Source organism: Heterodontus francisci, chromosome 18 (assembly GCF_036365525.1).
Source record: "Heterodontus francisci isolate sHetFra1 chromosome 18, sHetFra1.hap1, whole genome shotgun sequence".
NCBI classification, from domain to species: Eukaryota; Metazoa; Chordata; class Chondrichthyes; order Heterodontiformes; family Heterodontidae; genus Heterodontus; species Heterodontus francisci.
The window spans coordinates 23,270,685-23,298,353 of NC_090388.1; the positions used below are offsets into that span (position 1 = coordinate 23,270,685).

The 27,669-nt window shown below is 43.6% G+C and overlaps 1 protein-coding gene across 1 annotated transcript in view; it reads right to left on the bottom strand.

The window, feature by feature from the left end:
* LOC137379502 (receptor-type tyrosine-protein phosphatase R-like) overlaps positions 1-27,669 on the bottom strand; it is a 239,121-nt gene that overhangs the window by 32,059 nt on the left and 179,393 nt on the right. Inside the window, exons 11-13 of the mRNA XM_068050422.1 lie at positions 13,169-13,279; positions 11,751-11,908; positions 7,069-7,182 (exon numbers count right to left, since the gene is read on the bottom strand). Of these exons, the coding sequence (XP_067906523.1) occupies positions 7,069-7,182; positions 11,751-11,908; positions 13,169-13,279 (383 nt within the window). The remainder of the gene's footprint in view (positions 1-7,068; positions 7,183-11,750; positions 11,909-13,168; positions 13,280-27,669) is intronic.

Genomic DNA, 27,669 nt, shown 5'->3' on the forward strand with positions numbered 1-27,669 from the left:
TTCAATATCTGAAGAGTTGCGAATGGTGCTGAATATTATGCATCATCAGCAAACATGTCCACTTCTGAACTTATGATTGAAGGTCATTGATGAAGCAGCTGAAGATGGTTGGGCCTAGGACACTACACTGAGGAACTGCTGCAGTGATGTCCTGGAGCTCAGATGATTGACCTCCAACAACCACAACCATCTTCCTTTGCTAGATATGACTCTAATCAGTGGAGAGTTTTCCCCCTGATTCCCATTGACTTCAGTTTTGCTATGATGCCATACTCAGTCAAATGCTGTCTTGATGTCAAGGGCAGTCACTCTCACCTCAGCTCGAGTTCAGCTCTTTTGTCCATGTTTAAACCAAGGCTGTAATGAGGTCTGGAGCTGAGTGGCCCTGGCGGAACCCAAACTGAGTGTCACTGAGCAGGTTATTGCTAAACAACTTTATGTTGAAGGTATCAGGCATGGGGCACTCTTAATTCCTGCAATCTGTAGAGGTGCTTTTTATTACACAAATATCCCGATGCCTGCAGGTTTCGGCCTTGGGACATTTTACTACATAAAAGGCACTATATAAATACAAGTTGATATTGTTTTCTCTTAAGTGCCAACACCAAAATTGCTAATTTTGTGGGAAGGAGAATGAGGAAGAAGAGGAAGAAGAGGAAGAAGAGAAGGAAGAGGATGTTTCGGGGACCAAGTTCATCTAAAAACTTCCCTGAAAGCAAAGATACTTTTTCAGGAAAGGAAAAAATCCAAACCTGGTTCAGACATTACTGCATTTATTAGAAATGACAGTGTTTATAATGCCAGTTTGGTAGGTTTGGAAAATTGGATATTCAGATGATTGGTTACAATTTCACGCATTGCATTACTATGTGCTGTGTAAAATGCATCTTTGAGATAAATGCATAAAGTGGCTCATTAATTTGTGGCAATGTTTTAATGCCGCTGCCAATTTGCATACTTCAATTAGTTTACAGAGTGAACCATATGTGGGGTACAATTGGGAAGTTATACCTGAAATGACTCCCATTCATGCATCCTTTTTACCAATGTCTAATTACACCCAAAATTGCTGTCGATCTCATTAGTATGAAGAGAGACTGGATAGGCTAGGGTTGTTTTCCTTAGAGCAGAGAAGGCTGAGGAGGGATCTGATTGAGGTATACAAAATTATGAGGGGCATTGATAGGATAGATAGGAAGAAACTTTTTCCTTTAGCGGAGGGGTCAATAACCAGGAGGAATAGATTTAAGCTAAGGGGCAGGAGATTTAGAGGGGATTTGAGGAAAAGGATTTTCAACCAGAAGGTGGTTGGAATCTGAAACGCACTGCCTGAAGGGGCGGTAGAGGCAGGAACCCTCACAATATGTAAGAAGTATTTAGATGAGCACTTGAAACGTCATAGCATACAAGGCTACAAACCAAGTGCTGGAAAATGGGATTAGAATAGATAGGTGCTTGATCGGCAGCACGGACACGATGGGTTGAAGAGCCTGTTTCTGTGCTGTATAACTCTAATGATTCTATGGTTTGAAGAAGCAGAAATCAGTTTGGGGCCTGGGGAATGTGCTGACTGCGCACCATATATTTCTTTTCCAAGCATGAAAATTAAAATTTCAAGCCATCTATTATTCATGCACATCAGTAATAGAATGTTCAATTTTTAATGCGATTTATACTGATGTCTAAAAAATGCATTCAAAGAAACAGAAAATATAGTGTAGGTCTCATTGAGGATTTTGTTTTTAAATTGCTCAAAACAAAATCACAATTAACATCAAAAACATGATTTTGTTTCCGACTGTGCCTAAAATCCTGGACTTAATTTTGCACGGGCTTTGAAACAATGTAATTGTAGAATAGTAACATGTACAGCAGTTTAGTCAGCGCAGAACATTAATAAAGAGCCAACGTGCATTTGGGTGTAGGATTTAATAGATGGGCATAAAAGATCGAGGCAATTTGGATGTAGTATAATTATGTTGCATCTAAGATTCCTCAATCTTTTACATGGTTATTATGGCCCACTCTATGGCCCATATGACACACATGTCTCTGGGCACAAATGATGCAATGACCATTTCCACAGGCGAGAATCTAACCATCTCCCCTTGACATTCAACGGCATTACCAGTGCTGAATCTCCCACTATCAACATCCTGGGGTTTATCGTTGACCAGAAACTGAATTGGAGTAGCCTTATAAATATTACAGCTGCAAGAGCAGGTCAGAGACTGCAAATTCTGTGGTGAGTTACTCACCTCCTGACTCCCCAAAGCCTGTCCACCATCCACAAGGCACAAGTCAGGAGTGTGATGGAATTCTCTCCACTTGCCTGGATGAGTGCAGCTCCAACAACACTCAAGAAGCTCGACACCATCCAGGAAAAAAGCAGCCCACTTCATCAGCACTCCACCTTCAACATTCACTTCCTCCATCACCGACGCACAGTGGCAGCAGTGTGTACCATATACAAGATGCACTGCAGCAACTCACAAAGACTCATTCGACTGCACTTTCCAAACATGCGGCCTCTAACATCTAGAAGGACAAGGGCAGCAGACACATGGGAGCACTACCATCTGACAGCTCCCCTCCATGTCACACACAATGGAACTATATTGTCATTCCTTCACTGTCGCTGAGTCAAAATCTTGGAACTCCCTTCCTAACAGCACTGTAAGTGTATCTACCCCACATGGACTGCAGCTGCTCAAGAAGGTGGCTCACCACCACCTCCTCAAGGGCAATTAGGGATGGGCAATAATTGCTGGCCTCGCAGTGATGCTCACATCCCAAGAACAAATAAAACAAACAGGAAATTTCACTCCATTAAAACAAAATCAGGCTGAGAGTCACTTTGCATCCGGATTACTTGTGTTTGCTTTGAACAGGAATCATGTATTTCAACATATTGCCTGAAATCAGCTAGGGCAGCATTAAGGACAGTATCATTAGCTCAGTGCCCCTGGACTAAAGAGAGGAGGGTAAAATAATCAGATGAGTCTCCCATGTCCGATCGAGTGATTCTGCAAAGTAGATTGGTTTGTGTGTATGCATGTGCGTGTGCTTGTGAAACACACAATGAGTTGGAGAAAGACAGTAGGCTGAATTTTACCAACCTCCCGACATGGGGTGTCGTGGCGGGGGGCCCCGGAAAATATCTCGGTGAGAGTCCCGCAATGGGCCTCGTCGCTGGGAAGGCTCCGCCCCATTTTATCGGCGGTGGCGAGGCCTCGGGGCAGCCCCTCCCCGCCGCTTGTTAAAAAAACTTAATTTACATATTAAAATCACTCCTAATAAATGAATAATTACCTACCTCGTCACGATGGCTGTCCCATGCCGATATTCCGGCTGGTTGCCAGAAGTCCTGCACCTTCGGATCTCCGTTCGGAGATCTGAGGCGGAACACTGGTGGTGAGGTGGGGGGAGGGGAGAGTGAAATTTTCAGGATTGGGGGGATGAGCGCGGAAAACTTTGACTATTGGCTGAGGGGATGGTGGGACGGGTGGGAAAGAGTTGAAGGGGAGAGGTAATGAAGCTCAGAGGAGAAAGTTCAAGTTGGAAAGGATAGGTTTTTTTTGGTGGAGAGGGCCAGAAATAAATTGCGTGGTCATTGTGGATGTAGGAGAGGGGCTCCGATCTTTTATTAATTTTTTTATCTCACTGTAACATACATTTGTCTTTAAAAGTTAAAATTACCAGTAACGGCTTGAAGCCCTTTAAAAATGGCGCAGGCGCATGCGCGGTGGCACCAGATTCCGTTGCTGGGGACGGAGCGCCCACCCCCTCTATGACATCGGGGGCGGGCGTTCTGCCCCTCCATGTTAATGAGCTGCCGAGTACGGCGGCGAGCTATAAAAATTCAGCCCAGTGTATGAGCACATATGTGTATGTATGCACTGGGGCATGCAGTCAGTATCAGGCTTGGTTGTGATACCTCACAGTGATTAAATAACCTGCCAGCACTTACTGTGGCATATGCACATTGAGGATGTGGCATATGCACAAATACGCCTTCACATTGAGGATACCGTCCATCGTGTTGTGTGGCACGATCACCGTGCTAAATGGGATAGATTTCGAACAGATCTAGCAATGCAAAACTAGGCATCCATGAGGCGCTGTGGGCCATCAGCAGCAGCAGAATTGTACTCAACCACAATCTGTAACCTCATGGCCCGGCATATCCCCCACTCTACCATTACCACCAAGCCAGGAGACCAACCCTGGTTCAATGAAGAGTGCAGGAGCAGTACCAGGCATACCTCAAAATGAGGTGTCAACCTGGTGAAGCTACAACCCAGGACTACTTGCATGCCAAACTGCATAAGCAGCATGCAATAGACAGAGCTAAGCGATCCCATAACCAACGGATCAGATCTAAGCTCTGCAGTCCTGCCACATCCAGTCGTGAATGGTGGTGGACAAGTAAACAACTAACTGGAGGTGTTGGCTGCACAAATATCCCCATCCTCAATGATGGGGGAGCCAAGCACATCAGTGCGAAAGATAAGGCAGAAGCATTTGCAACAATCTTCAGCCAGAAGTGCCGAGTTGATGATCTATCTCAGCCCCCTCCTGAAGTCCCCAGCATTACAGATGCCAGACTTCAGCCAATTCAATTCACACCGCGTGATATCAAGAAAGGACTGAAGGCACTGGATACTGCAATGGCTATGGGTCCTGACAATATTCCGGCAATAGTACTGAAGACCTGTGCTCCAGAACTTGCTGCGCCCCTAGCCAAGCTGTTCCAGTATAGCTACAACACTGGCATCTACCCGGCAATGTGGAAAATTGCCTAGGTATGTCCTGTACACAAAAAGCAGGACAAGTCCAACCCAGCCAATTACCCCCCCATCAGTCTACTCTCAGTCATCAATAAAGTGATGGAAGGTGTCATCAACAGTGCCATCAAGCAGCACTTGCTTGGCAATAACCTGCTCAGTGATGCTCAGTTTGGGTTCCGCCAGGGCCACTCAGCTCCTGACCTCATTACAGCCTTGGTTCAAACATGGACAAAAGAGCTGAACTCAAGAGGTGAGGTGAGAGTGACTGCCCTTGACATCAAGGCAGCATTTGACCGAGTAAGGTATCAAGGAGCCCTAGCAAAACTGGAGTCAATGAGAATTAGGGGGAAAACTCTCTGCTGGTTGGAGTCATACCTAGCGCAAAGGAAGATGGCTGTGGTTGTCGGAGGTCAGTCATCTAAGCTCCAGGACATCACTGCAAGAGTTCCTCAGGGTAGTGTCCTAGGCCCAACCATCTTCAGCTGCTTCATCAATGACCCTCCTTCTATCATAAGGTCAGAAGTGGGGATGTTCACTGATGATTGCACAATATTCAGCACCATTCGCGACTCCTCAAATACTGAAGCAGTCCATGTATAAATGCAGCAAGACCTGGACAATATCCAGGCTTGGGCTGCTAAGAGGCAAGTAACATTTGCGCCACACAAGTGCCAAGCAATGACCATCTCAAACAAGAGAAAATCAAACAATCTCCCCTTGACATTCAATGGCAGTACCATCGCTGAATCTCCCACTATCAATATCATAGGGGCTACCATTGACCAGAAACTGAACTGGGGTAGCCATATAAATACCATGGCTACAAGAACAGGTCAGAGGCTAGGAATCCTGCGGTGAGTAACTCACCTCCTGACTCCCCAAAGCCTGTCCACCATCTACAAGGCACAAGTCAGGAGTGTGATGGAATACTCTCCACTTGCCTGGATGGGTGCAGCTCCAACAACACTCAAGAAGCTCGACACCATCCAGGACAAAGCAGCCCGCTTGATTGGCACCCCATCCACAAACATTCACTCCCTCCACCACCGACGCACAGTGGCAGCAGTGTGTACCATCTACAAGATGCACTGCAGCAATGCACCAAGGCTCCTTAGACAGTACCTTCCAAACCCACGACCTCTACTAACTAGAAGGACAAGAGCAGCAGATGCATGGGAACATCACCACCTGCAAGTTCCTCTCCAAGTCACACACCATCCTGACTTGGAACTATATCGCTGTTCCTTCACTGTCGCTGGGTCAAAATCCTGGAACCCCCTTCCTAACAGCACTGTGGGTGTACCTACCTCACATGGAATGCAGCGGTTCAAGAAGGCAGCTCACCACCACCTTCTCAAGGGCAATTAGGGATGGACAATAAATGCTGGCATAGCCAGTGACGCCCACATCCCATGAATGAATAAAAAAAAGATACATGAAGAATAGTCACTTGGCCAGAGCATGGTATCAGAGGACTGCTAACATCCATTGAACCATAACCAAGCATAAATGAATGCATTCAACAGGTTACTGACAGGGCATGAGAATGTTCCATCATTTCACTGGCAAAGGATAGGAATGGTAACATGTCGCTGACAAGAAAAATTGTGCTGCAGAATCTCAGTGAGAACAACAGGACTAATGTCTCCAGTGTAAACTTTGACACATCATTAATCCATCAGCTGTGTGAGTGACAGCCATTCTTGATGAACTGACATCACGGTTGAAGAGACCATGTGTTGGCACCTTGTTTGTGTGAAATATAGACAGTTAAATTATTGACAAGTGAAAAGGCATAGGCATAGAGGGTGTGATTGAACTGACCGAGGAAGCTGGAGGAAAAGAATTGCAGTTCTATGAAACTACAGTGGGAAAGTGAGAGATGGAGATTGACTGCAAGTCAACAGAAAAGTCTGTCGTTGCATGCCCATTTCTACAGGCCCTCCTGATAGACATGTAAAAGATAGTCAATGATATAGAAACAATTAATCCAGAAAATAATATTGTGCAAGTAGGACAAGGAGGCACAAGCTGGAAGCTATTAAAAGGCAAATTTAAAACAGACATCAGGAAATTGCTCTTCACACAAAGAATAATCAAGACATGAAGTGGAGTCCTGATAAAATGGTTGAGGCACAAACCAGTTAAGAAACAATTTGATGCTGCACTGGGGTCATTGTGAATGGCTGAATAGCCTTTCTCATCTATCACTATCATGCGATCATAATCGTTTACCAATCAATTTGCTATGTAACTATGAGGAAATACGAGCACCTACCTGTCCACTCGCAGCTGGCAAACAATACTTAGTATGTTGACCACTCCTTCAATTTTCAGCTGATGGCATCCAATGCTGATAGCAATAAAACATCCTGTTCTCCCTATCCCAGCACTGAAAGAAAAATAAAGTAACTGTATGCAATAAAATTCCATTCATTTTATTTAAAGTTTTACATGTTATGTTCTAAATGGCTTTATGTGGGGCAGTCTTCTTGTTCAGTTCTTTAAATGTAAGTTCTAGATCTAATGAAATAGACTGGCATTGAGAAGCAGGGAACTATTTTGCATTTTATTTTTAAGTTGTCAGTGTCAGCCGTGGCTCACTCACCTTTGAGTTAGACGTTGGTGAGTTCAGGAATTGAGCACAAAAATCAAGGCTGATGCTCCAATGCAGTACTGAGGGCATGCTGCACTGTCAGAGGTGCCGTCTTTTGAATGGGGCATAAAACCAAGGCCCTGTCTGCACTCTCAGGTGGACATAAAAGTTCCTATGGCACCATCTTGAAGAAGAGCAGGGGAGTTCTCTCCAGTGTCTTGGCCAATATTTATCCCTCAATCAACACCACAAAGAACAGATTATCTGGTAATTTTCAGTTTCCCAAGCAAACTATCAAACTCATTTGGCAGAATGCCTCATTGCCAGAACTTTCAAACAAGCACCAAGATGTAGCTTGGCTGCTGGTGAGAAGGCCCCCACCACCCCCCATCAGGGCCTTCCTGTATGCCTAGAGTCTCACTGCTTTCATATGCTGCCCTTGAGGTGGCTGCAGTGGGGAAAAGACCATCGCCCACCTCTTTCTGGAATGTGCCTTTGCAAAGCAGGCCTGGAAAGAGATGCAGTGGTTTTTGTCGAGATTCATCCCGTGTAGCTCCTCAACAAAGGAGTCAGTGCTCTACAGGCTGTTCCTAGGGCCGCACACTGATATAATCATCCACTGCTGCTGGAGGACCATTAACTCGGTGAAAGACGCACTTTGGTCTGCCCAAAATTTGTTGGTCTTCCAGTGCTGCAGACTGGCACATTCCAAGGTCCAGGACTAGGTGCTGAAGGATGCACTAAAACTTGGGGAAGCAGCTGCAAAGGCTTAATGGGAAAAGGCCACTGTGTAAGGCCCTCTTGCCATAGTATACTATGGGGCTGGAACCCATGCCAAACCCCTCAGGCTGTATGCACCAGAGAATGTTTTTGGCATGTAATGCAAATTGTTATGAAAGTGCTATTTTTTGTCAAATATTTTTTGAGGACTCATATTTAAATGGTGGAAATGGATTTGATTTTGGAAGGCTAAAGATTTTAAAGATGTTGGACTCTGTCTTTTGTTGAAAGTTCACTGAAAGGACAGTTGAGATGTTGTTGTGTTTGAAAACAACCTTTACTGGACATCACAGGTCTTATGATAAAAAAACAACAGAAACCTTGGTGACTTGGGGGAGATGTTTACAGAGAAGTGATATGTCAATATTTATGAGTGGTCAGGAGGTTCTGACCTGCTGTTTCGGGTTTCGTTGAGATATTGGGCTGGCTTTTATGTTTCTACCACTGAGTGTGGTGGCGGCTGTAAAAGGTGGAGGCCTGAACGCGCAGCTTTCACTCCGCGAAGCCGCCGCTATATATGCGGTGGCTCATTAACATGGCTAGGGTGGACGGACCCCCCCCACCCCAGATGACGTGGAGGGGGTGGGTGAGCCATCCCCGGAAACGGTGTCCCGTGCCACTGTGCACGTGCCGGTGCCATTTTTATAGGGCTTACATCTGTTACATTTAGTTTAAATTTTTAAAGAGACATTACTTTAAAATTTATTACAAATAATTAAATAAATGTTCCTAGCTCCTCTCACACCTCCCCAATAAATTTACATTTCCTCCCTTGCCCTCTCCCCCCACAAAATACTCACCTTCTGTACCTGACCTTCCCCCACCCTAAACCCGCCAAAGGTCAGAAACTTTTAACTTTACCTCTTCCCATCACCCCCTAGACGTTTGACCCTGCCCCACCCTCCTGCACTGATAAACCTACCTCCTCCCCCCTACCCACAGGTGTTGCGCCTCGATTCCCTGGACGGGGATCTGAAGGCACGTCAGTGCCGGCTGCCAGGATGAAAATCGCCGTGGTACATCAGGAGGCGATGGGAACTTCATTACTGCAGGTAAATTAATTTATTTAAATGTGTAAATCGTGGTCCCATTACCAAGCAGTGGGGCGGCACCACAAGGCCTCCCCACCTCTGTTGAGATTGGACCGGGCCCTGCTGGCGTTGAGGTCCGTGGCGGACCTCATCTGGGGCAATCTTCATGCCCCCCTGCCATAGATCCTGACATCAAGGCCCCTATAAAATCCAACCCATTGTTTTGGTTCAGTTGGGGTGTGGACTGTGTTTGAAAGCAATTGGAGATAACCTGGGAAGAGAAAAACACCCAGCTCATCCCTTTCTCTACCTCTTTGATAAGACCCTTCAAAGCCAGAGTGTGATAACTGAAACCCCCTGATGCCACATTTCTCCTGGAAAGCCTGCCTGACTATTTCTTAACATCTCCAGAATGAACTGCTCCAGAAAAGATCCCAGTGACCCATCTCCGTATACTTGGACAACAGACCAAAAGGAACAACTGACATCCTTCCATATCTTCTCTTTTTTTTCAAGAATTAGCAAGTATTTGGCAAAAACATTCTTTTTTGCCTTTTTTTTGTAAAAGAGCTCTGCATAGATAATTTCTTTATTTTTTCAGTGTGTGTGTAAGTTAGTGTGTGGGATATTTAAAAAGGGAACTTTCATATTTCAATATGAGTGTTTATGCTTTGCTTTGTTACTGGATAAGTCTTGTTTTATAATAAACTGATAATTTTGCTGTTTATTAAAGAAACCTGGCTGGTGTATTTTATTCTGGGATAAAGAGTAGAGTATATGATTGGCCGTATCGGTAACCGGGTAAACATTTAAAATATATGTTATGACCTGTGTGGAACTAGAACAAACAGTGTACTCCTCCTGCCTTGGTCGTAATAGAATGTACACTGTTAATATAACTTGAAATGGCACGATTAGTGACGTACCTTGTGTTGTACTGTATTGAAAGTAATTGATCTTTATGTAATGTCAAATTTGAATTGTTTAGTAATGTATGTTTATATATTTTATGAATAAAGTATATTTTTTGAAAAAATCACATTGCCATTTGAGGGAGCTTGCTGTGTGCAAATCAGCTGCCACATTTCCCACATGATAACAATAACTGCTCTTCAAAAGTACTTCATTGGCTGTGAAGTGCTTTGGGATGATCTGTGGTCATGAAAGGTGCTATATAAATGCAAATCCTTTCTTTCTTTTTGAATATTTGGACTGAATGGATCAAATGAATAATTTTGAGAACTGAAGATTGGGTTGACTTTAAACAGGTATTGTTAGTTTGGTGATTTTGCGAAGCTTATTGCTGAGGGAGTTTAATTAAATGGGCAAATGTTCAGCTCCTCCTTGGCCCTCCATCACTGACTATGTGAAAATACAAGCAAGTGATTAAATGGGATATGAAGCAGTAAACCAAGTACTGATTCATTAATAACAAGTCATGAACCCCACTCTCAGGGGAGGAGGAATTCTAAAAATACTGCTTCTGCTTCAGTTCATACCACAGCTATTAATCATTCACACAGTCACAGGGCTGAATTTTATAAGCTCGCCACCGTTCTCGGCGGCAAGCTTGAAAGAAGGCGTGGCGCATGAGTGACTTGTGCGCCGCTGAGCCGCCACAATATTTCGCGTGGGGGCTCATTTAAATGGAGGGGGCAGAACAGCCACCACTGATGACATAGAAGCGGCGCCTGCTCCATTTTTAAAGGGCTTCAAGTCCTTCAGGTAAATTAAAATTTTTAAAGGTCCTGCCACACTAAAATTAGAAATAAAAATTTATTTAAACTTTGAATCCCCTCTCTCACCCTGCCTCTGAGTTTTCAATAAATAAAATGACCTATCCCCCCAGAACACCACTTATTATGTTGTACTTTCACCCCCCAACTTCAGCACCTTTGACCCTCAACTCCTTCCCATCATCCCCACAACCAATTGGAGTGGTTTTCCCCACTCCCTCTACACCCCACTGCCCTATAAATTTCACTCCTTCCCCCTCCCCACCAATGTACGGAGATCCAAAGGTGCGAGAGTTCCAGTCAGTGGCCGGAATATTGGCCTGGGATGGCCGTAAAGACCAGGTAAGTGTTTATTCATTACTTTTAATATGATTAGCATATGCAGGTGAGGGGCCACACCAAGGCCTCGCTCCTGCCGGTAAAATGCAGCGGGGTCTTCCCAGCGAAGGGAGTCATGGCAGGCCTCTCCCAAAAGAATTTGCCGGGCTCCCCTGCCACGGCCCCTGACATTGGAGGCCTGGTAAAATTCAGCCCGCAATCTGTGCACTTGTGAGCATGACTCACCTGAAGTACAGGTGAATAATTCAATAAAAACTCAACTGATTAATAATTTTACTGCTTTTGTAATGGTACAAGATTGGATCTTTAATTTTGAAATTTTGCTTTAATTGTTTACATGAATTATATTCAAACTATAATAGTCTAGTTCATTGTCCACTGTGACTCCGGTACAAAATGTGTTAAATCATCTTTTCTAGAAATAAGGACGGAGGTTCCTCACAGACTAAATGCAGAGGATGTTGATAAAACACTTTACCTGCAGTGCACAACAATTGGGCCTCGGCCAGGTGATTTCTGTCTGGTCTCCTCCACTTTCAGCATGAGTTGCAGTAGTGGCTGGGCACTATCTGGGGTCTTGTGGTCAGGCCAGGATTTGTACCAGTAGTGCTTTATGTTTTGAGACTTGCCTTCACGCTGGTCAAAAAAGACAAAGGCAAATATTATTAATTTTGGTAATACTTTTCATCATTCCATTGAACTACCTCCTCTCTACCCCTTTCTCGCTGTGATGCTCATCACTTTCCTCAGTCTCTTTCTCCTACCATCTACAGGCTTTTAAAACTGAAGTTTGGCACCATCTAATATCACCTCTTCTTGATCTATCTCAACCTTGTTATGTCTTACATTATCATTCTTCTCTCTTCACCAAGGTTTTTCACCCAATAATAAAAGTAGTACCATTCTTCATCGCAGTATTTCACCTCAGGACTTCAATTCTTGCAATTGTGTCTTTAAGAATTATCATCAGATAAATGGCAAATTAAATACCAGAAATGTTAAGTACTGATATTGTTTTAATAAAATCTGTGACATATTTAACACATTTAATGGAATAAAATTAACATGGCCTTAGAAAGGGGCCTTGAAATAATACTAAACTCACTCTTTCAATGTTGAGCTACTTTGGCAAAGCAGTAAAAAAAATAACTGGCATGTCAGGATACACAGCCAGACAGTTTACAGGGGTTGTGCTATAGTTTTGGAATGCATTGGTCAGGTGACATGGAGTGCATCATTCAATTTTGATTAGCATAATTGTGAAAGGTTCATCCACGAGTAGGTGAAAGTGCAGAGAAAAGCAACTAAGCATCCTGAAGTTTAAAGGACTGAGCTATGAAGAAAGATTATAGAAGTTCAATTTGTACAAATTTAAGAGATTAAGGCGGGATTTCATCAAGCTGGAAAGCATTAAAAGATATAGATTACTTCAATGGGGTAATACATTCAAATTAGTGAAACTAAATTTAAAACAGTTGGTAGAATTTCTTTCACTCAAATGGTGATAAAGTTTCAGGATAATCCGTCAGGCAGGGTGGTAAAGACAATTATATTTGGTGCATACAAAATGTATCTGGGGTTGCAGCTGTGAGTTAGAACATCAGGAGGGTGAATCTTAATCAGCTTAATATCCTTTTCTTGTCATTTTGTTCTTATAAATACATAATATGTATATTATGATGCTTACTAAAAAATTCCTAGTTGAAATAATGCACTGACAGTTCAGTCATAATTATGTAAAATTAAACAATTATACTGCTTTCTCAGAGCATTTTTATTACTACATGAACGTTGAAAAATGTTAATTTTGTATTTAATTAGAATATAAATATCTCAATTGTAGATTAAGAGAAGTTCAATTCTTATCATTTAAGTACTGTTTTCAGCCACTTTTACCTTAAGAGTAAGGTCCCGGATGATGTAATGTTCACATTCAGTAACGCTGTTTACAAGAACTTCAACGTTCCCATATATACCCCGTTTCTCTGGCCAATATAAAACACATTTCTGTGACAAAAAATAGAATTGCTTTTAATGTACTTGATGTGATCCAAACCTCAATGATTTAAACATGATTTAAACATTTGCTTAAGACAGGGTAAAACGGATCTAAATTAAATGCCGCCTTATTCATTTTATTTTGATATTGCATTCTGCTGCTACTACACAATCTTATTTCAATAAAGCAAAGCTGAGGAATAAAATCAATTTCATTTTCTTAATAATCTGCACTTCTTGGTGCAAAGTATGTAAATGGTTTGAGTTCTTTGGTTGAGTAACCTGGACAGATGTTTGGATCTCCGATTTTCACAGTGATAGTAACTTTAGAACAGCCATCAGAATTTGAATTTTGCCCTATCTCTGCCATTCGGGTTTGCCGTGCTAATACTATCCCACTTCTCAGCTTCCCTATTGTCTGCTGCTGCCACAGCTGATGGCATCTCCTTGGCTCCTGCACAGTTTTTAAAGCTGACGTCCTACCTTCAATGGAAGACCACTTTAGCTGCTGAGTCATGATAGTTACATATTAAAATTGAATGGGCAAATCATGAAAAAAAAACTGAGCAGAAGTGAAGGAGCAAAGTCAAGCCACTAGATTTAAAATTGCAGTCTATTGTGCCTCTCAAATTTGAACTGCTCAGAAGGAAGGCTCTGCATGCACGTAATCCATGCAATTCCCGACGGACAGTATTACTGCCTACCCGGAACTGATACGGAATCACCAGCCTCAGACTGCTAATTCCAGTAAAAAGAAACAATAGGACTTGCTGCTACATTGGGTTGCAAGGCTTTTGGGGAGACTTCCCATATCTATTTGAAATGAACATAAAACAGTACTTTTTAAATTGTTGACATAAAGTGGTATTCCTCAGTTTAGACCTGACTACGTTTCATATTGTTAGACAAGCATATTTAAATGTTCAGTCCTTGAGTGATTAAACTACTTCACAATGAGCAGCATGCCTTGATCAAAATAAAATAAAATAAAATAAATAAAGACACATTGTGTTTACTGTTGTTTGATTTGGATTTCTTTGCATGATATAAAATGTTCAATGTTGTATGTGTTGGAAATAAATGCGATCCTATTTATATGGGAAACACTATTTACCTTGGCTAAAATGTATATGAATACTGATTTCCTTGTTTTTGAAGCATTATTAGGATATAGAAAAGTTTTAATTGAAATAGCACACCCAGAGGAGGACCTGGCCTTGTTCTCCAAAACACACAATTAACTCCTTCACAAGCATACACGCACATTTAATTGTATATGTAAACCACTTGAAACTTGACAGAAATTTTAGAAAAACATACTTAAGTGCCAGTAGTAAAAGAATGGAAAAACAATTCAAAATGATTTAATAACAGGTAGAACATAGCATTGCACTGAGCGATTATGCATAACAGCCCACTAGAAGGGTAAAGAAAACTATACCTGATGCAAGAATGTTGATGACAACAGAGACATTAAATTAAACATGCAACAAAAAATAAGAGAATGACATAGTTCAGTTTAGCAGCTAGTGATCAGATTTTTTGCAGAGATTGTTTCAAACATAGCAGTGTCACAGGAAAAAGGCGAGGTGAATAATTCCAACCATTTTAATACAAGAAACACTTTACAGGAATAGTGTAATGGATAAATCACTTTGTCACATTATATCAAAAACAGATTTCTTAAACCACTGCAGCCTGATCATATCTTCGACTCAATGAATTAACAGCTGAACCTTAGATCGACACTGTGTTCATTTACCAAGTACAAGCTGAAATCTATCCTGAGTATTTGAACATTTCACACTCAGAATTATGAACTTATTAAGGTTAAAGCAGCATTTAAGTGCACTGGAAATATACAGAAGCACAGATTTGAAAGGCAAGTATACCTGTCCTGGGAATAGCCCATCAGACGATTGTTTCCCCAATAGTCATGTAAGTCCTCAGTTTCCTATGTCTCTCACCTTACTAGTGCAGAGTAGTGTTCAGTATCTTCAGAAATTTCATTTAATGAACAGCATATATTCATTGTGTGATATATTTGTTTTTATCAGCTCTGGAATCAAAGTGAACAGTTCATGCTCCTCCCTCTCATTGTGATTTTATTTTATTGTTAATAATGCCAAAACGACAGACCAAATCCACCATTGTCAGCTGTCGATCATGAAGCAAATCAACTCCTTCTGAGACACAGAGATAAAGAAGCTATTTGATCGCCAAAGCTTTTAGCTATATCCAGGGTGTTTTTCTTGATCCTGTACCAGCTAAACTATCAACATTCAAAACTGGGCGGACAATGTGCTAAACCTATTCATACAGACATATCCTACTTATTGTCTCATACAATGTTAGCTAAGCCTTAATGAGCTATTTATAACTTCGTCAAATATGCCCAATCTAAAATGCATTGTTAAAGGTGTTTACTTCTGGGAATATCTTACTTTCAATCAGCATGGCTCAGTGACAACACTCTAGCCTCTGAATCAAAACTTTGCGGGTTCAGGTTCCAGATAATTGAGGCTAACACTTCAGTACAGAACTGAGGGAATGCTGCAGTGTTGTTGATGCCGACTTAACATTGCACCGAAGTGACGAGGCCTTGAGCACCCATTCAGATGAATATAAAAAATTCCATGGCACTTTTTCAAAGAAGAGGAGGGGAAATCTCCCAGTGTCTTGGCCAACATTCATCTCTTAAGTAGCGCCAGATTAACTGGCAACTGCCTGAGGCTGAACCAGACTGTTCACAACCTTGGTGTCATATTTGACCCCAAGATGAGCTTCTGTTGATATAGCCACGCCATCACTAAGACCGCCTATTTCCAACTGTGTAACATTGCTCGACTCCACCCCTGCCTTAGCTCACCTGTTGCTGAAACCCTTATCCATGCCTTTGTTACCTCTAGACTTGACTATTCCAACCTCTGTTGCTTATGTCCTTACTTGCACCAAGTCCCGTTCACCCATCACCCCTGTACTTGCGGACCTACATTGGTTGCCAGTCAAGCCATGACTTGATTTTAAAATACTCATCCTTGTTTTCAAATCTCTCCATGGCCTCACCCTTCCCTATCTCTGCAATCTCCTCCAGTCCCACAAACCTCTGGTCTGAGTTCATCTGATTCTGGCTTTTGAGCATAGCCAGTTTTAATTGCTCCACGATTGGTGGCCTTGCCTTCAGCTGCTTCAGCTATAAAGTCTGGAATTCCCTCCCTAAACTCTCTACGTCCCTTTCCTCCTTTAAGATGCCCTTTAAAAATTTACCTCTTTGACCAAGCTTTTGGCTATCTGCCTCAATATCACCTTATGTGTCAACTTTTACGTTATAACCATCCTGTGAAGTGCCTTGGGACGGTTTATTACTTTAAAGGCACTATATAAATACAGGTTGCTGTTGTTGTTCTTCGTCTCGTGCGACTTAGTGTACAAAAGACAATTAGATACTTGAAAAGGAAACAAATTGCAGAGCTAAGGTGAAAGAGTGGGAGAGTGAGATTAATTTTTTAGCTCCATCAAAGAGCTGACACGAGCATGATGGGCTGAATGGTCTCTTTCTGTGCTGTATAATTAAATTATTCTATGAAATTTGGCTTTCACATTTTCTACGAAAGCAACAGCAAGTACATTTCAAAACGTAATTTATTGGATGTCCTGTGGAAATTAAAGGATCTGTATAAATCACACCTTCCTTTAAAGAAAAATCACAGGATAAAGGAATTTGACATTTAAATGAGTGGAAGCAAGCTTATATCTCTGCCTGAGCTGAATACTTACTTCCTCTTCAATTTTCCTCCCGCCTATCCTGAAAGTGGCAGTTCATTTTGGGATTCTGTTCCTCATACCTGTCATACCTTACTTCAGTTATAAAGAGTGATTGGAGAAGTTAGGACTGTTTTCCTTGAAGAGAAGCCTGAGAGATGATTTTGATAGAAGTATTCAAAATCATGAGGGGTTTGGACAGAGTAGATAGAGAGAAACTGTTCTCACTCGTGAAAGGATTGAGAATAAGAGGGCACAGATTTAAAGTAATTGGTAAGAGAAGCAAAAGTGACACAAGGAAAAGCTTTTTCATGCAGCAAGTGGAATGCGTTGCCTAAGAGTGTGGTGGAGGTAGGTTCAATTGAAGCATTCAAAAGGCAATTCGACTGTTATATCAGAAGGAAGAATGTGCAGGGTTATGGGGAGAAAGCAGGAGTATGGCACTAGGTGAATTGCTCTTTCGGAGAGCCGTGCAGACACAATGGGCTGAATGGTCTCCTTCTGCGCTGTAACAATTCTGTGATGATATCTCACACAACCGGCTATTCTTCACCTGTGGGCTAATGTCATGTATGCCTGCAGGATATTTGATTGTGAAGAGTATCATAGCCAAACCTGATCTTGCCATTGCTGACACTCGTTTTTACCAGCAGTGGTCAGTGCATTTTAAGCAGCAGTGGGAACCATAACTTATTGTCCCTCCTTCCTGGTCTAAGGACACTAAAAGCAGTTGTAATGGTTCCCGGTTAAGCAACACCTTGAGTTTAAAATTCTCATCAATGTTTTCAAAACCCTCCATGGCCTCAACCCACCCTATCTCTGTAATTTCCTCCAATCCTACAACCCTCCGAGATATCTGCACTCCTCTAATTCTGCCTTCTTGAGCATCCTCGATTTTAATCGCTCCACCATTGGGGACTGTGTCTTCAGCTGCCAAAACCTGGAATTCCCCCCCAAAATCTTTCCACTTCTCTTCCTCGCTTTCCTCCTTTAAGACACACCTTGAAACCTACTTCTTTGGCCAAGCTATTGGCCATCTGTCCTAATATCTCCTTAATTTTTTTTATAATGCTCCTGTGAAGTGCCTAGGGATGTTTTACTGAAGATGCTATTAATACAGCTTGCTGTTGTTGTCGTAGATCACCCAACCCGGCACAGAATAGGGCAAAAAACCATAAGGATGCTTCTAATGGGGCTGATTCTCATCAGGAGTTTCACTTCTTGGTGGCAGCACTGGATTGTGGAATTATCTCTTTTATGTTCTTGATATGGATGGTTCATGACTACTGTTACAACTATAACATGAACAAGCCTAAAGGGGATCAAAGGGGTAAATTCTTCACACAAAGAATAGTGGGTATCTGGAATGAGCTGCCTAAGGAGGTGGTGGAGGCAGGAACAGTAGCGATATTTATTATTTATTTATTTTATTTAGAGATACAGCACTGAAACAGGCCCTTCGGCCCACTGAGTCTGTGCCGACCATCAACCACCCATTTATACTAATCCTACACTAATCCCATATTCCTATCACATCCCCACCTGTCCCTATATTCTCCTACCACCTACCTATACTAGGGGCAATTTATAATGGCCAATTTACCTATCAACCTACAAGTCTTTTGGTGGTGGAAGAAAACCGGAGCACCCGGCGAAAACCCACGCAGACACAGGGAGAACTTGCAAACTCCACACAGGCAGTACCCAGAATTGAACCCGGGTCGCTGGAGCTGTGAGGCTGCGGTGCTAACCACTGCGCCACTGTACTTGAAGGTACTGGACAGGTACTTGAATGAGCAAGGCATAGAGGGATATGGAATTAATGCAGGCAGGTGGGATTAGTATAGATAGGCATTATGGTCGGCATGGACGCGGTGGGCCGAAGGGCCTGTTTCTATGCTGTACGACTCTATGGCTGGAATTTTATGTGGTGGCAGTGGCCACACTCCACCTGAAATGTCAATCAGTTGGGCCTTGGTGTTGGGGGTGGGGGTCGGAATGTAGGGTGGGGGGGGCATTTTAGTGGGGGCAGCAGGTGCTGTTGTGGGGGTTGGGCACTCCGTGGGTCACTGGGTGCCTGATCAGGAGGGCTACCCCCAGCCCACAAGGAGGCCACCAGTATTACTGGGTGGTCTCCTCAGATGCTGCAGTAGTAATTAAATGGCACTTAAGGGCCTCAATTGAACTGGGGTGAGTGGGCATTTGCCACCTCTCCCACCGCTGGTAAAATAGCAGAGGGGGCAGGTAGGCAACGTAAATGGCACCCCCACAGTCTCCCACTCGATTTTATGTTCCCCCTGCCTCCAAGCTCGTTCCTGGAAGGGCATAAAATGGAGTGCAAGTGTGGAATTTTATGCTCTCCCCTGCTGCGGGTTTGAGGTTTGGACCCCGCCTCTGCCAAAATTTAGTTCGGGGTCAAAAAGGCTTGTGAATGGCCGCCACTGTCTGGTTAAATGCCTGATTGGCATTAAATTCGCCGGGCCTTCCAGAAAAGAGGCGACGCAGGGATCTCAACATCAAGGATGAAAAATGTGCCAAAACACTTCACAAAGGCAAAGGAAAAGGAGGAAAAGGAAAGATTAGGAGTGTTGATTAAAACCTCACTGGCCTACTATGGCTCCCAGTCCCCCAACACCTCAAATTTATAAATCTAATCCTTGTGTTTAAGTTCCTTCATGCCCTTGCTCCTTATACACTCTCTAATTTCCTCTCTTGTATTACAACTACCCCCCTCCAAAAACTCCTGTTCTTCTGAGTCTGGCCTCTTGTGCATCACCTTCTCCATTCAGCCCAACTATGACATCCGTGCCGTCAGCCACCTAGTTCTGGAATTCTTACTACAAACTCTTCTATCTCGCTACCTCCCTCTCCTCCTTTATCTTATAGGGCGGCACAGTGGCGCAGTGGTTAGCACTGCATCCTCACAGCTCCAGGGACCCGGGTTCGATTCCGGGTACTGCCTGTGTGGAGTTTGCAAGTTCTCCCTGTGTCTGCGTGGGTTTTCTCCGGGTGCTCCGGTTTCCTCCCACAAGCCAAAAGACTTGCAGGTTGACAGGTAAATTGGCCATTATAAATTGTCACTAGTATAGGTAGGTGGTAGGGAAATATAGGGACAGGTGGGGATGTTTGGTAGGAATATAGGATTAGTATAAATGGGTGGTTGATGTTCGGCACAGACTCGGTGGGCCGAAGGGCCTGTTTCAGTGCTGTATCTCTAATCTAATCTAATCTAAATCTTCTTCTCTTCTTTGGCCTCCTTGTCTCGAGAGACAATGGGTAAGCGCCTAGAGGTAGTCAGTGGTTTGTGAAGCAGTGCCTGGAGTGGCTATAAAGGTCAATTCTAGAGTGACAGACTCTTCCACAGGCACTGCAGATAAAATTGGTTGTCGGGGCTGTTACACAGTTAGCTTTCTCCTTGCGCTTCTGTCTTTTTTTCCTGCCAACTGCTAAGTCTCATCGACTCGCCATTCTTTAGCCCTGCCTTTATGGCTATCTGCCAGCTCTGGCGATCACTGGCAACTGACTCCCACATCTTGTGGTCAATGTCACAGGACTTCATGTCGCATTTGCAGACATCTTTAAAGTGGAGACATGGACGGCCGGTGGGTTGGATATCAGTGACGAGCTTCCTGTACAATGCATCCTTGGGGATCCTGCCATCTTCCTTGTGGATCACATGGCCAAGCCATCTCAAGCATTGTTGGCTCAGTAGGGTGTATATGCTGGGGATGTTGGCAGCCTCGAGAACTTCTGCGTTGGAGATACAGTCCTGCCACCCGATCTCAAGGATTCTTCGGAGGCAGCAAAGATGGAATGAATTGAGACATCGCTCTTGGCTGACATACGTTGTCCAGGCCTCGCTGCCATAGAGCAAGGTACTGAGGACACAGGCTAGATACGCTCGGACTTTTGTGTTCCGTGTCAGTGCATCATTTTCCCACACTCTCTTGGCCAGTCTGGACATAGCAGCGAATGCCTTTCCCATGCGCTTGTTGATTTCTGCATCGAGAGACAGGTTTCTGGCGATAGTTGAGCCTTGGTAGATGATCTCTTGAACCACGTCCAGAGCGTGGTCACCGATATTGATGGATGGAGCATTTCTGATGTCCTGTCCCATGATGTTCGTTTTCTTGAGGCTGATGGTTAGGACAAATTCGTTGCAGGCAGCTGCAATCCTGTCGATGAGTCTCTGCAGACACTCTTCTGTGTGGGATGTTAATACAGCATCGTCAGCAAAGAGGATGAGGGAGCAGTACCACAGGACATGCGTGATGCCAATATCATCACCCTCTATAAGAACAAGGGTGACTGCGGTGACTGCAACAACTACCGTGGAATCTCCCTGTTCAGCATAGTGGGGAAAGTCTTCGCTCGAGTCATTTTAAACAGACTCCAGAAGCTGGCTGAGCATGTCTACCCTGTGGCACAGTGTGGCTTTCGAGCAGAGAGATCCGCCATTGACATGCTGTTCTCCCTTCGCCAGCTACAGGAGAAATGCCGCGAACAACAGATGCCCCTCTATGTTGCTTTCATAGATCCCACCAAAGCCTTTGACCTCGTCAACAGACGTGGTCTCTTCAGACTACTAGAAAAGATTGGATGTCCACCAAAGCTACTAAGTATCATTACCTCATTCCATGACAATATGAAAGGCACAATTCAGCATAGCGGTGCCTCATCAGACCCCTTTCCTATCCTGAGTGGCATGAAACAGGGCTGTGTTCTCGCACCTACACTGTTTGGGATTTTCTTCTCCCTGCTGCTCTCACATGCGTTCAAGTCTTCAGAAGAAGGCATTTTCCTCCACATAAGATCAGATGGCAGGTTGTTCAACCTTTCCCGTCTTAGAGTCAAGACCAAAGTACGAAAGGTCCTCATCAGGGAACTCCTCTTTTATAACTTTCCTTAAAGTACACCTTTTTGACCTTGGCTTGATGTCCATTTTTGCTTACACCTCTATTAAGTGCCTTTTCTGTTTTCTAACATTAAAGGTGCTCTCTAGATGCAGTAATTACTGTTGCCTCAATATATAGGTGTATATGAACAAATATGAAGCAAATCTAGATCTCAAGTAATCCCAATTTAGGAAAATCCAAACCAAATGTTCCCTCCTGTAGTTCATTTGCAAATTTTCATTTTGGCATGGGATAAAGAATAACGATAATCTGGGTCAAGAGCCAACAAAACTCATTTATGACTTAGTTCTACTGGGCCTTCCAATTTTTCTGTCTTCACTCTTTGCTCTCACTCCTAACTTTTGAACTTATCATCTGCTTTTCCATACATATTTGTTTTGGGGTGTGGTGCATCTCCTGAACTTTCTGACAAAACAAACTCCATAAATCTCAAACTACTGGATATCAGAGTAGCGCAATGCTGTAGCAGCAAAACCCGTCAACTGAAGTAAGGGGCCGTCTATAAATGTTTTTTTCTCAATAGGGTGAAAGGCACCATTTTGGATCTGTCCTCTCTCCAATGAAATTGTTGCAAAAAGATTGGAAGTTGATTATTTTTAAAAATAGCAAATAATACCGCTGAACTCTTTTCATCGTATAGCGGCAATTTTGGAAGGTTCTGCTTGTAAAACATCGCAGTGATTTTTGAAATTGTGTCAGCTTGGCTCAATGGCAGAACTCAGACAACCGAGTTCGAAGGTCATTGGGTTCAAGTTCCCCTCCAGTTCTTGATCACATAACAGAGGATAACACTTCATTGCATTACCGGGGAAATGCATAAATGTTAGCAGGCTGGTGTTCAGATCAGATTTTAAATCAAGGTTCTGTCCCTTATTTCAGTAGTGTTAAATATCCCATGGCATGATTTGAAGATGAACAGGAGAGTTCTCTTGGCCAGCATTTATCTCTCAACTGGCATCACATATACAGATTATCTGATCATTTATATCATTGCTGTTTGTGGATCCTTGCTGCGCACAAATTTGGCTGCCACATTTGCCGACATTACAACAGTGATTAAAGTGCTCTAGGACATCCTGAGACCATGCAAGCTCTTCCTTCTTTCTTACTGCCACACTACATTACACTTTTCCAACGAAAATAAGAAATTAATAAAGGGGAACTTTCCTCTGCAATGCCTCTTAAAATCAGACAGAACCATGGCAGTGAATTGTGGAAAATTCAGGTAATTGATGGCCTTTTCTTCCATATCTCCTGCATGGAAATGGTGTCATGAGAAAAGGGCCATCGGTTTCCACCACATTTTCTGTTGCCACCATGGAGAATGTGGCGGTAGACTCCAGGAAGAGGCATGGATGGCTATTGGTGATCACTGTTTGGATGAAGGTGACAGATCTGAAATCATGTTGCCCGACCACCAAATACAAGCTGTTCACCTGAATAGTTTTTGTTACGATGTCAACAAAATGAACCAGCAGTTATAATACATTTATTCGTCCTCCCACTAAGTAGTTACATGAGCATAAACTGGAGGGGAATGCCTTATTTCTTGTCAGGATGACATTTATGGACTTATTTAGAATAAGAAAACTTTCAACATTCACTCCCTTCACCACCGACACACAGTGGTAGCAGTGAGTAGCATCTACAAAATGCACTGCAGCAACTCCCCAAGGCTCCTTCAACAGCACGTTCCAAACCCGCGACCTTTATTACCTAGAAGGACAAGGGCAGCAGATGCATGGGATCACCACCACCTACAAGTTCTACGCCACACACCATCCTGATTTGGAACTATATCGCTGTTCCTTACTGTGACTGGGTCAAAATCCTGAAACTCCCTTGCTAACAGCACTGTTGGTGTACCTTCACCCCAAGGATTGCAGCAGTTCAGGAAGGCAGCTCACCACCACCTTCTCAAGGACAATTAGGGATGGGCAATAAATGCTGCCCTAGCCAGTGATGTCCATATCCCAAGAACGAATTTAAAAAATCAAGGAACTAATATAAACTGCTACAACCATATCATCCAAAAAATTAAGATTCTCAGCACTTAATATGTTAGAGGTTTTTACAAGACTATATTGAAGTAGATGAGTAATCCATATGGTGGCTCTATCTCAGAGAAATTTTAATTGCTACAATGTGACTGGACAGAACTTTATTTGGGAGAGTCTGGCTGGGGGAAGAATTTCTTGGGGAGAACAATTTTCTGCAATACAGTTGGCGAAATGGCCAATAGGAAGAAAATCGACAGGCATGTATGACAGACATTTCAATTATGTCCACGGCGGAAAAAATCTTTTATCACGGAGAATGATATAAAATGTTGTATGTCTGCTGTGCATGAGTGCCATTTCTTTACTTCGAACATCTGTATTACAGCCTTGGGAGGGAAGTGTGCATAGACCATTTCCTCTGGGGCAGCCAAAGCTCTTAATGTCTCTTAACTCTTAAACTACATGCTGGCATCTCCATTGTGGACATATGAAGTATAGTGGTAGCAAAATCCATCCTAAGCTTCAATGTTCACTGTCCAGAAAGTTTTGTACGAGCACAGGTTTGATCTCACTCTCAGGGCCCAAGTTCATGTCTGTAAGCTCCAAGTCCCACACCCTTACTGACAGATAACAAAGCGGTGATATCAGTGCAGTACAGATTTTCCCACTTAACAGTCACTGTACTTTAAAACAAATCACTTTATGTGAAACACTTTTTGATGTTTCTGAGAGAAATGACAACCCACTACATAAATTCTTTTCTTTCTTTAACGTACTTAGAAAATCAAGTTCCATATCCCAAATTACAAATTGGGGGATCTCACTTCTAACAAATGTGAGGAACTCATGAACTTCTTTGTCACTAAGATTGAGGCCATCCGTTCAGTTGCCTCTGTGGTTTCCCTTCTTTCCCCTAGCCCACCAAGACTCCCCCTTGCCTTAGCCCTGAACTTTTACCTTTTTCTAGTTTTTCTCCTATCTCCCCTCATGCATTCTCCGAGCTCATCTTGTCCATGAGACCCACCTCCTGCCACCTCTACCATATTCCCACCAAACTCTTAACCACCTCACTTTCCTTCCTGGCCCCCATGTTAGCTGATACTGTTAACGATTCCCTCTCCTCAGATATTTTCCCCCTCACCTTAAAATCTGGTTTCATCACTCCCACCTCAAAAAAAAACACCCTTGTCCCCTCTGTCCTTGCAAACTACTGACCAATCTCCAACCTTGCTTTCCTCTTCAATGTCCTTCAACATGCTGTCCCCTCCTAATTCCTTGCCCATCTTCCCCGCACATGATATTTGGAGACTTCCAATCAGGTTTCTGCCCCTGCAACAGCACTGAAATGGCTTTTTAACAAAGTCACAAATGACATCCTATCAGACTGTGACCATGGTAAACTATCCTTCCTCATTCTTATTGACCTGTCTGCAGCCTTTGGCATGGTTGAGCACACCATCCTCCTCCAACACCTCTCCTCCATCATGCAGGTACGTGGGACTGTCCTCACCTGGTTCCATACTTATCTATCCAGTTGTAGCCAGAGAATCACCTGCAATGATTTCTCTTCCCACTCATCTGCTGCTGAAATATGCATCCATGCCTTTGTAACCTCTGGGCTTGACTATGCCAATGTTCTCCTGGCCGATTTCCCATTTTTCATCTTCCAGAAACTTTAACTCATTCAAAACTCTGCTGCTCATATCTTAACTCGCACCAAGTCTCATTCACCCATCAACCACGCTCACTGACCTATATTGACTCCTAGTCTGGCAATCCCTCAAATTTAAAAATTTCAACCTCATTTTCAAATCCCTCCATGACTTTGCCCCTCCCTATGTTTGTAACCTCCTCCAGCCCTGCAACCGACTGCAATCTCTGCATGCCTCCAATTCTGACTTCTTGTTCATCCCAATTTTAATCAATGCGCCTTCAGCTGCCTTGGTCCTAAATGGGTGGTTGATGTTCGGCACAGACTCGGTGGGCCGAAGGGCCTGTTTCAGTGCTGTATCTCTAATCTAAAAAAAATCTAATCACTGGAATTCCTTCCCGAAACCTCTCCACCTCTCTAACTCTCTCTCTTCCTTTAAGTCATCTCTTAAAGCCTACCTTTTTGATCAAAATTTTGATTACCTATCCTAATATCTCCTTATGTAGTTCGGTGTTTGATAACACTCCTGTCACGCATACAAGAAGTGTGACAATAGAAAATGGCTGCGTTTGCTGACAATGCAACCAGTAGGCGGCGCAGTGCTTGCACATGTGCAAATGCAGGCTCTTCAGCTGGAACGTCAGTATCTGCGACGTTCAGGCAGCTGTCAGGATTAAAGATGGCACTGCTCAATTTATCACAGGAAATGCTCATGGCCAGATGGTTCTAGCGAACTAACCTTACATTAAGTTGGATGGAAGCCCAGTAATATTATGTAGTTGTAGGATACTAACTGCAATCCTCAGATCCATTTAATATTCCAGTAATCCTATTAAATACAAAAGGAATTTTATGATTGAATTTCCATTGGAAGATAGTGAATTGGCACCCCGATCAATGGAAAAGAAAATCAGGCAGAGTATAAAATGTGCTGCCAATGTGTTACTATGATTCGTTTATATTACTGATCCGGACTGATTTTACCTGAACGCAGCTACTATCTCCCGCCACACTGGCCGCTCTCCCCCCTCGGCACCTTGCTTTCTCTCCTCACATCCACCCTGCCGTTAGGTCCAGACCTCGCTGTTTCCCCCCACTTCCCTGGCCGATTGTTCCCTGCTTGCGCCACCCCACTCTCCGGACGGCTGCATGCTCCCCTGGCCCCCACTGCGAACACTGGGTAGTGCTGCTTTCCTCTACTCGTTCCCACATTTCATCAGTCTCCACACGCCACCCGAAGAAGCAAGGGTGACCGGGCGACGTAGGAGCGATTGGCCAAGAGAAGGGAAGCAGCGCAGCTTAGAGCTAGCTGGGGTGGGGGGGAGTGAGCGGGGTGGCGCAAAGCGAGGAACAATCGGGGAGTGGAGGGGAGCAGCGAGGTCTGGAGTGAGCAGCTGAGGGGAGGAAGCGTCGAGACCTGGAGCGAGTTGCTGAGGGGGGAGAGCTCCAGCCTCACAGTCTCCTATTCAGTCGCTTCCTGCATCCGAGTGAGGGGCTGGATACCCAATGACGCATTATCGCGCCTGCGCGATACACGAGGACATTTGTGCGGTGTGATGATGTCATCCTGTGCATATGCCACTAAGTTCTGGCAAGATGAAACTACGCATGTGCACAGCATAGCACACTCTGATGACGTCAGCGGGCCGCTGTGTTGTCAGGAATCAAAGTGAAAGGGGAAAAGTTTAGGGGGGATATGCGTGGAAAGTTCTTTACGCAGAGGGTGGTGGGTGCCTGGAACGTGTTGCCAGCGGAGGTGGTAGATGCGGGCACGATGGCGTCTTTTAAGATGTATCTAGACAGATACATGAATGGGCAGGAAGAAAAGAGATACAGAACCTTAGAAAATAGGCTACATGTTTAGAGAGAGGATCTGGATCGGCGCAGGCTTGGAGGGCCGAAGGGCCTGTTCCTGTGCTGTAATTATCTTTGTTCTTTGTTCTTCTTTGAATCACTTTGATAAAAAATTATGTCTTATAAAAAATCTTTTAAAAATTGAACAATGTTCTGCAAAATGGCCACCAAAAGTTAAAAGACTTGACCTTTGTATATTAAAGCTGTCTGACAGGG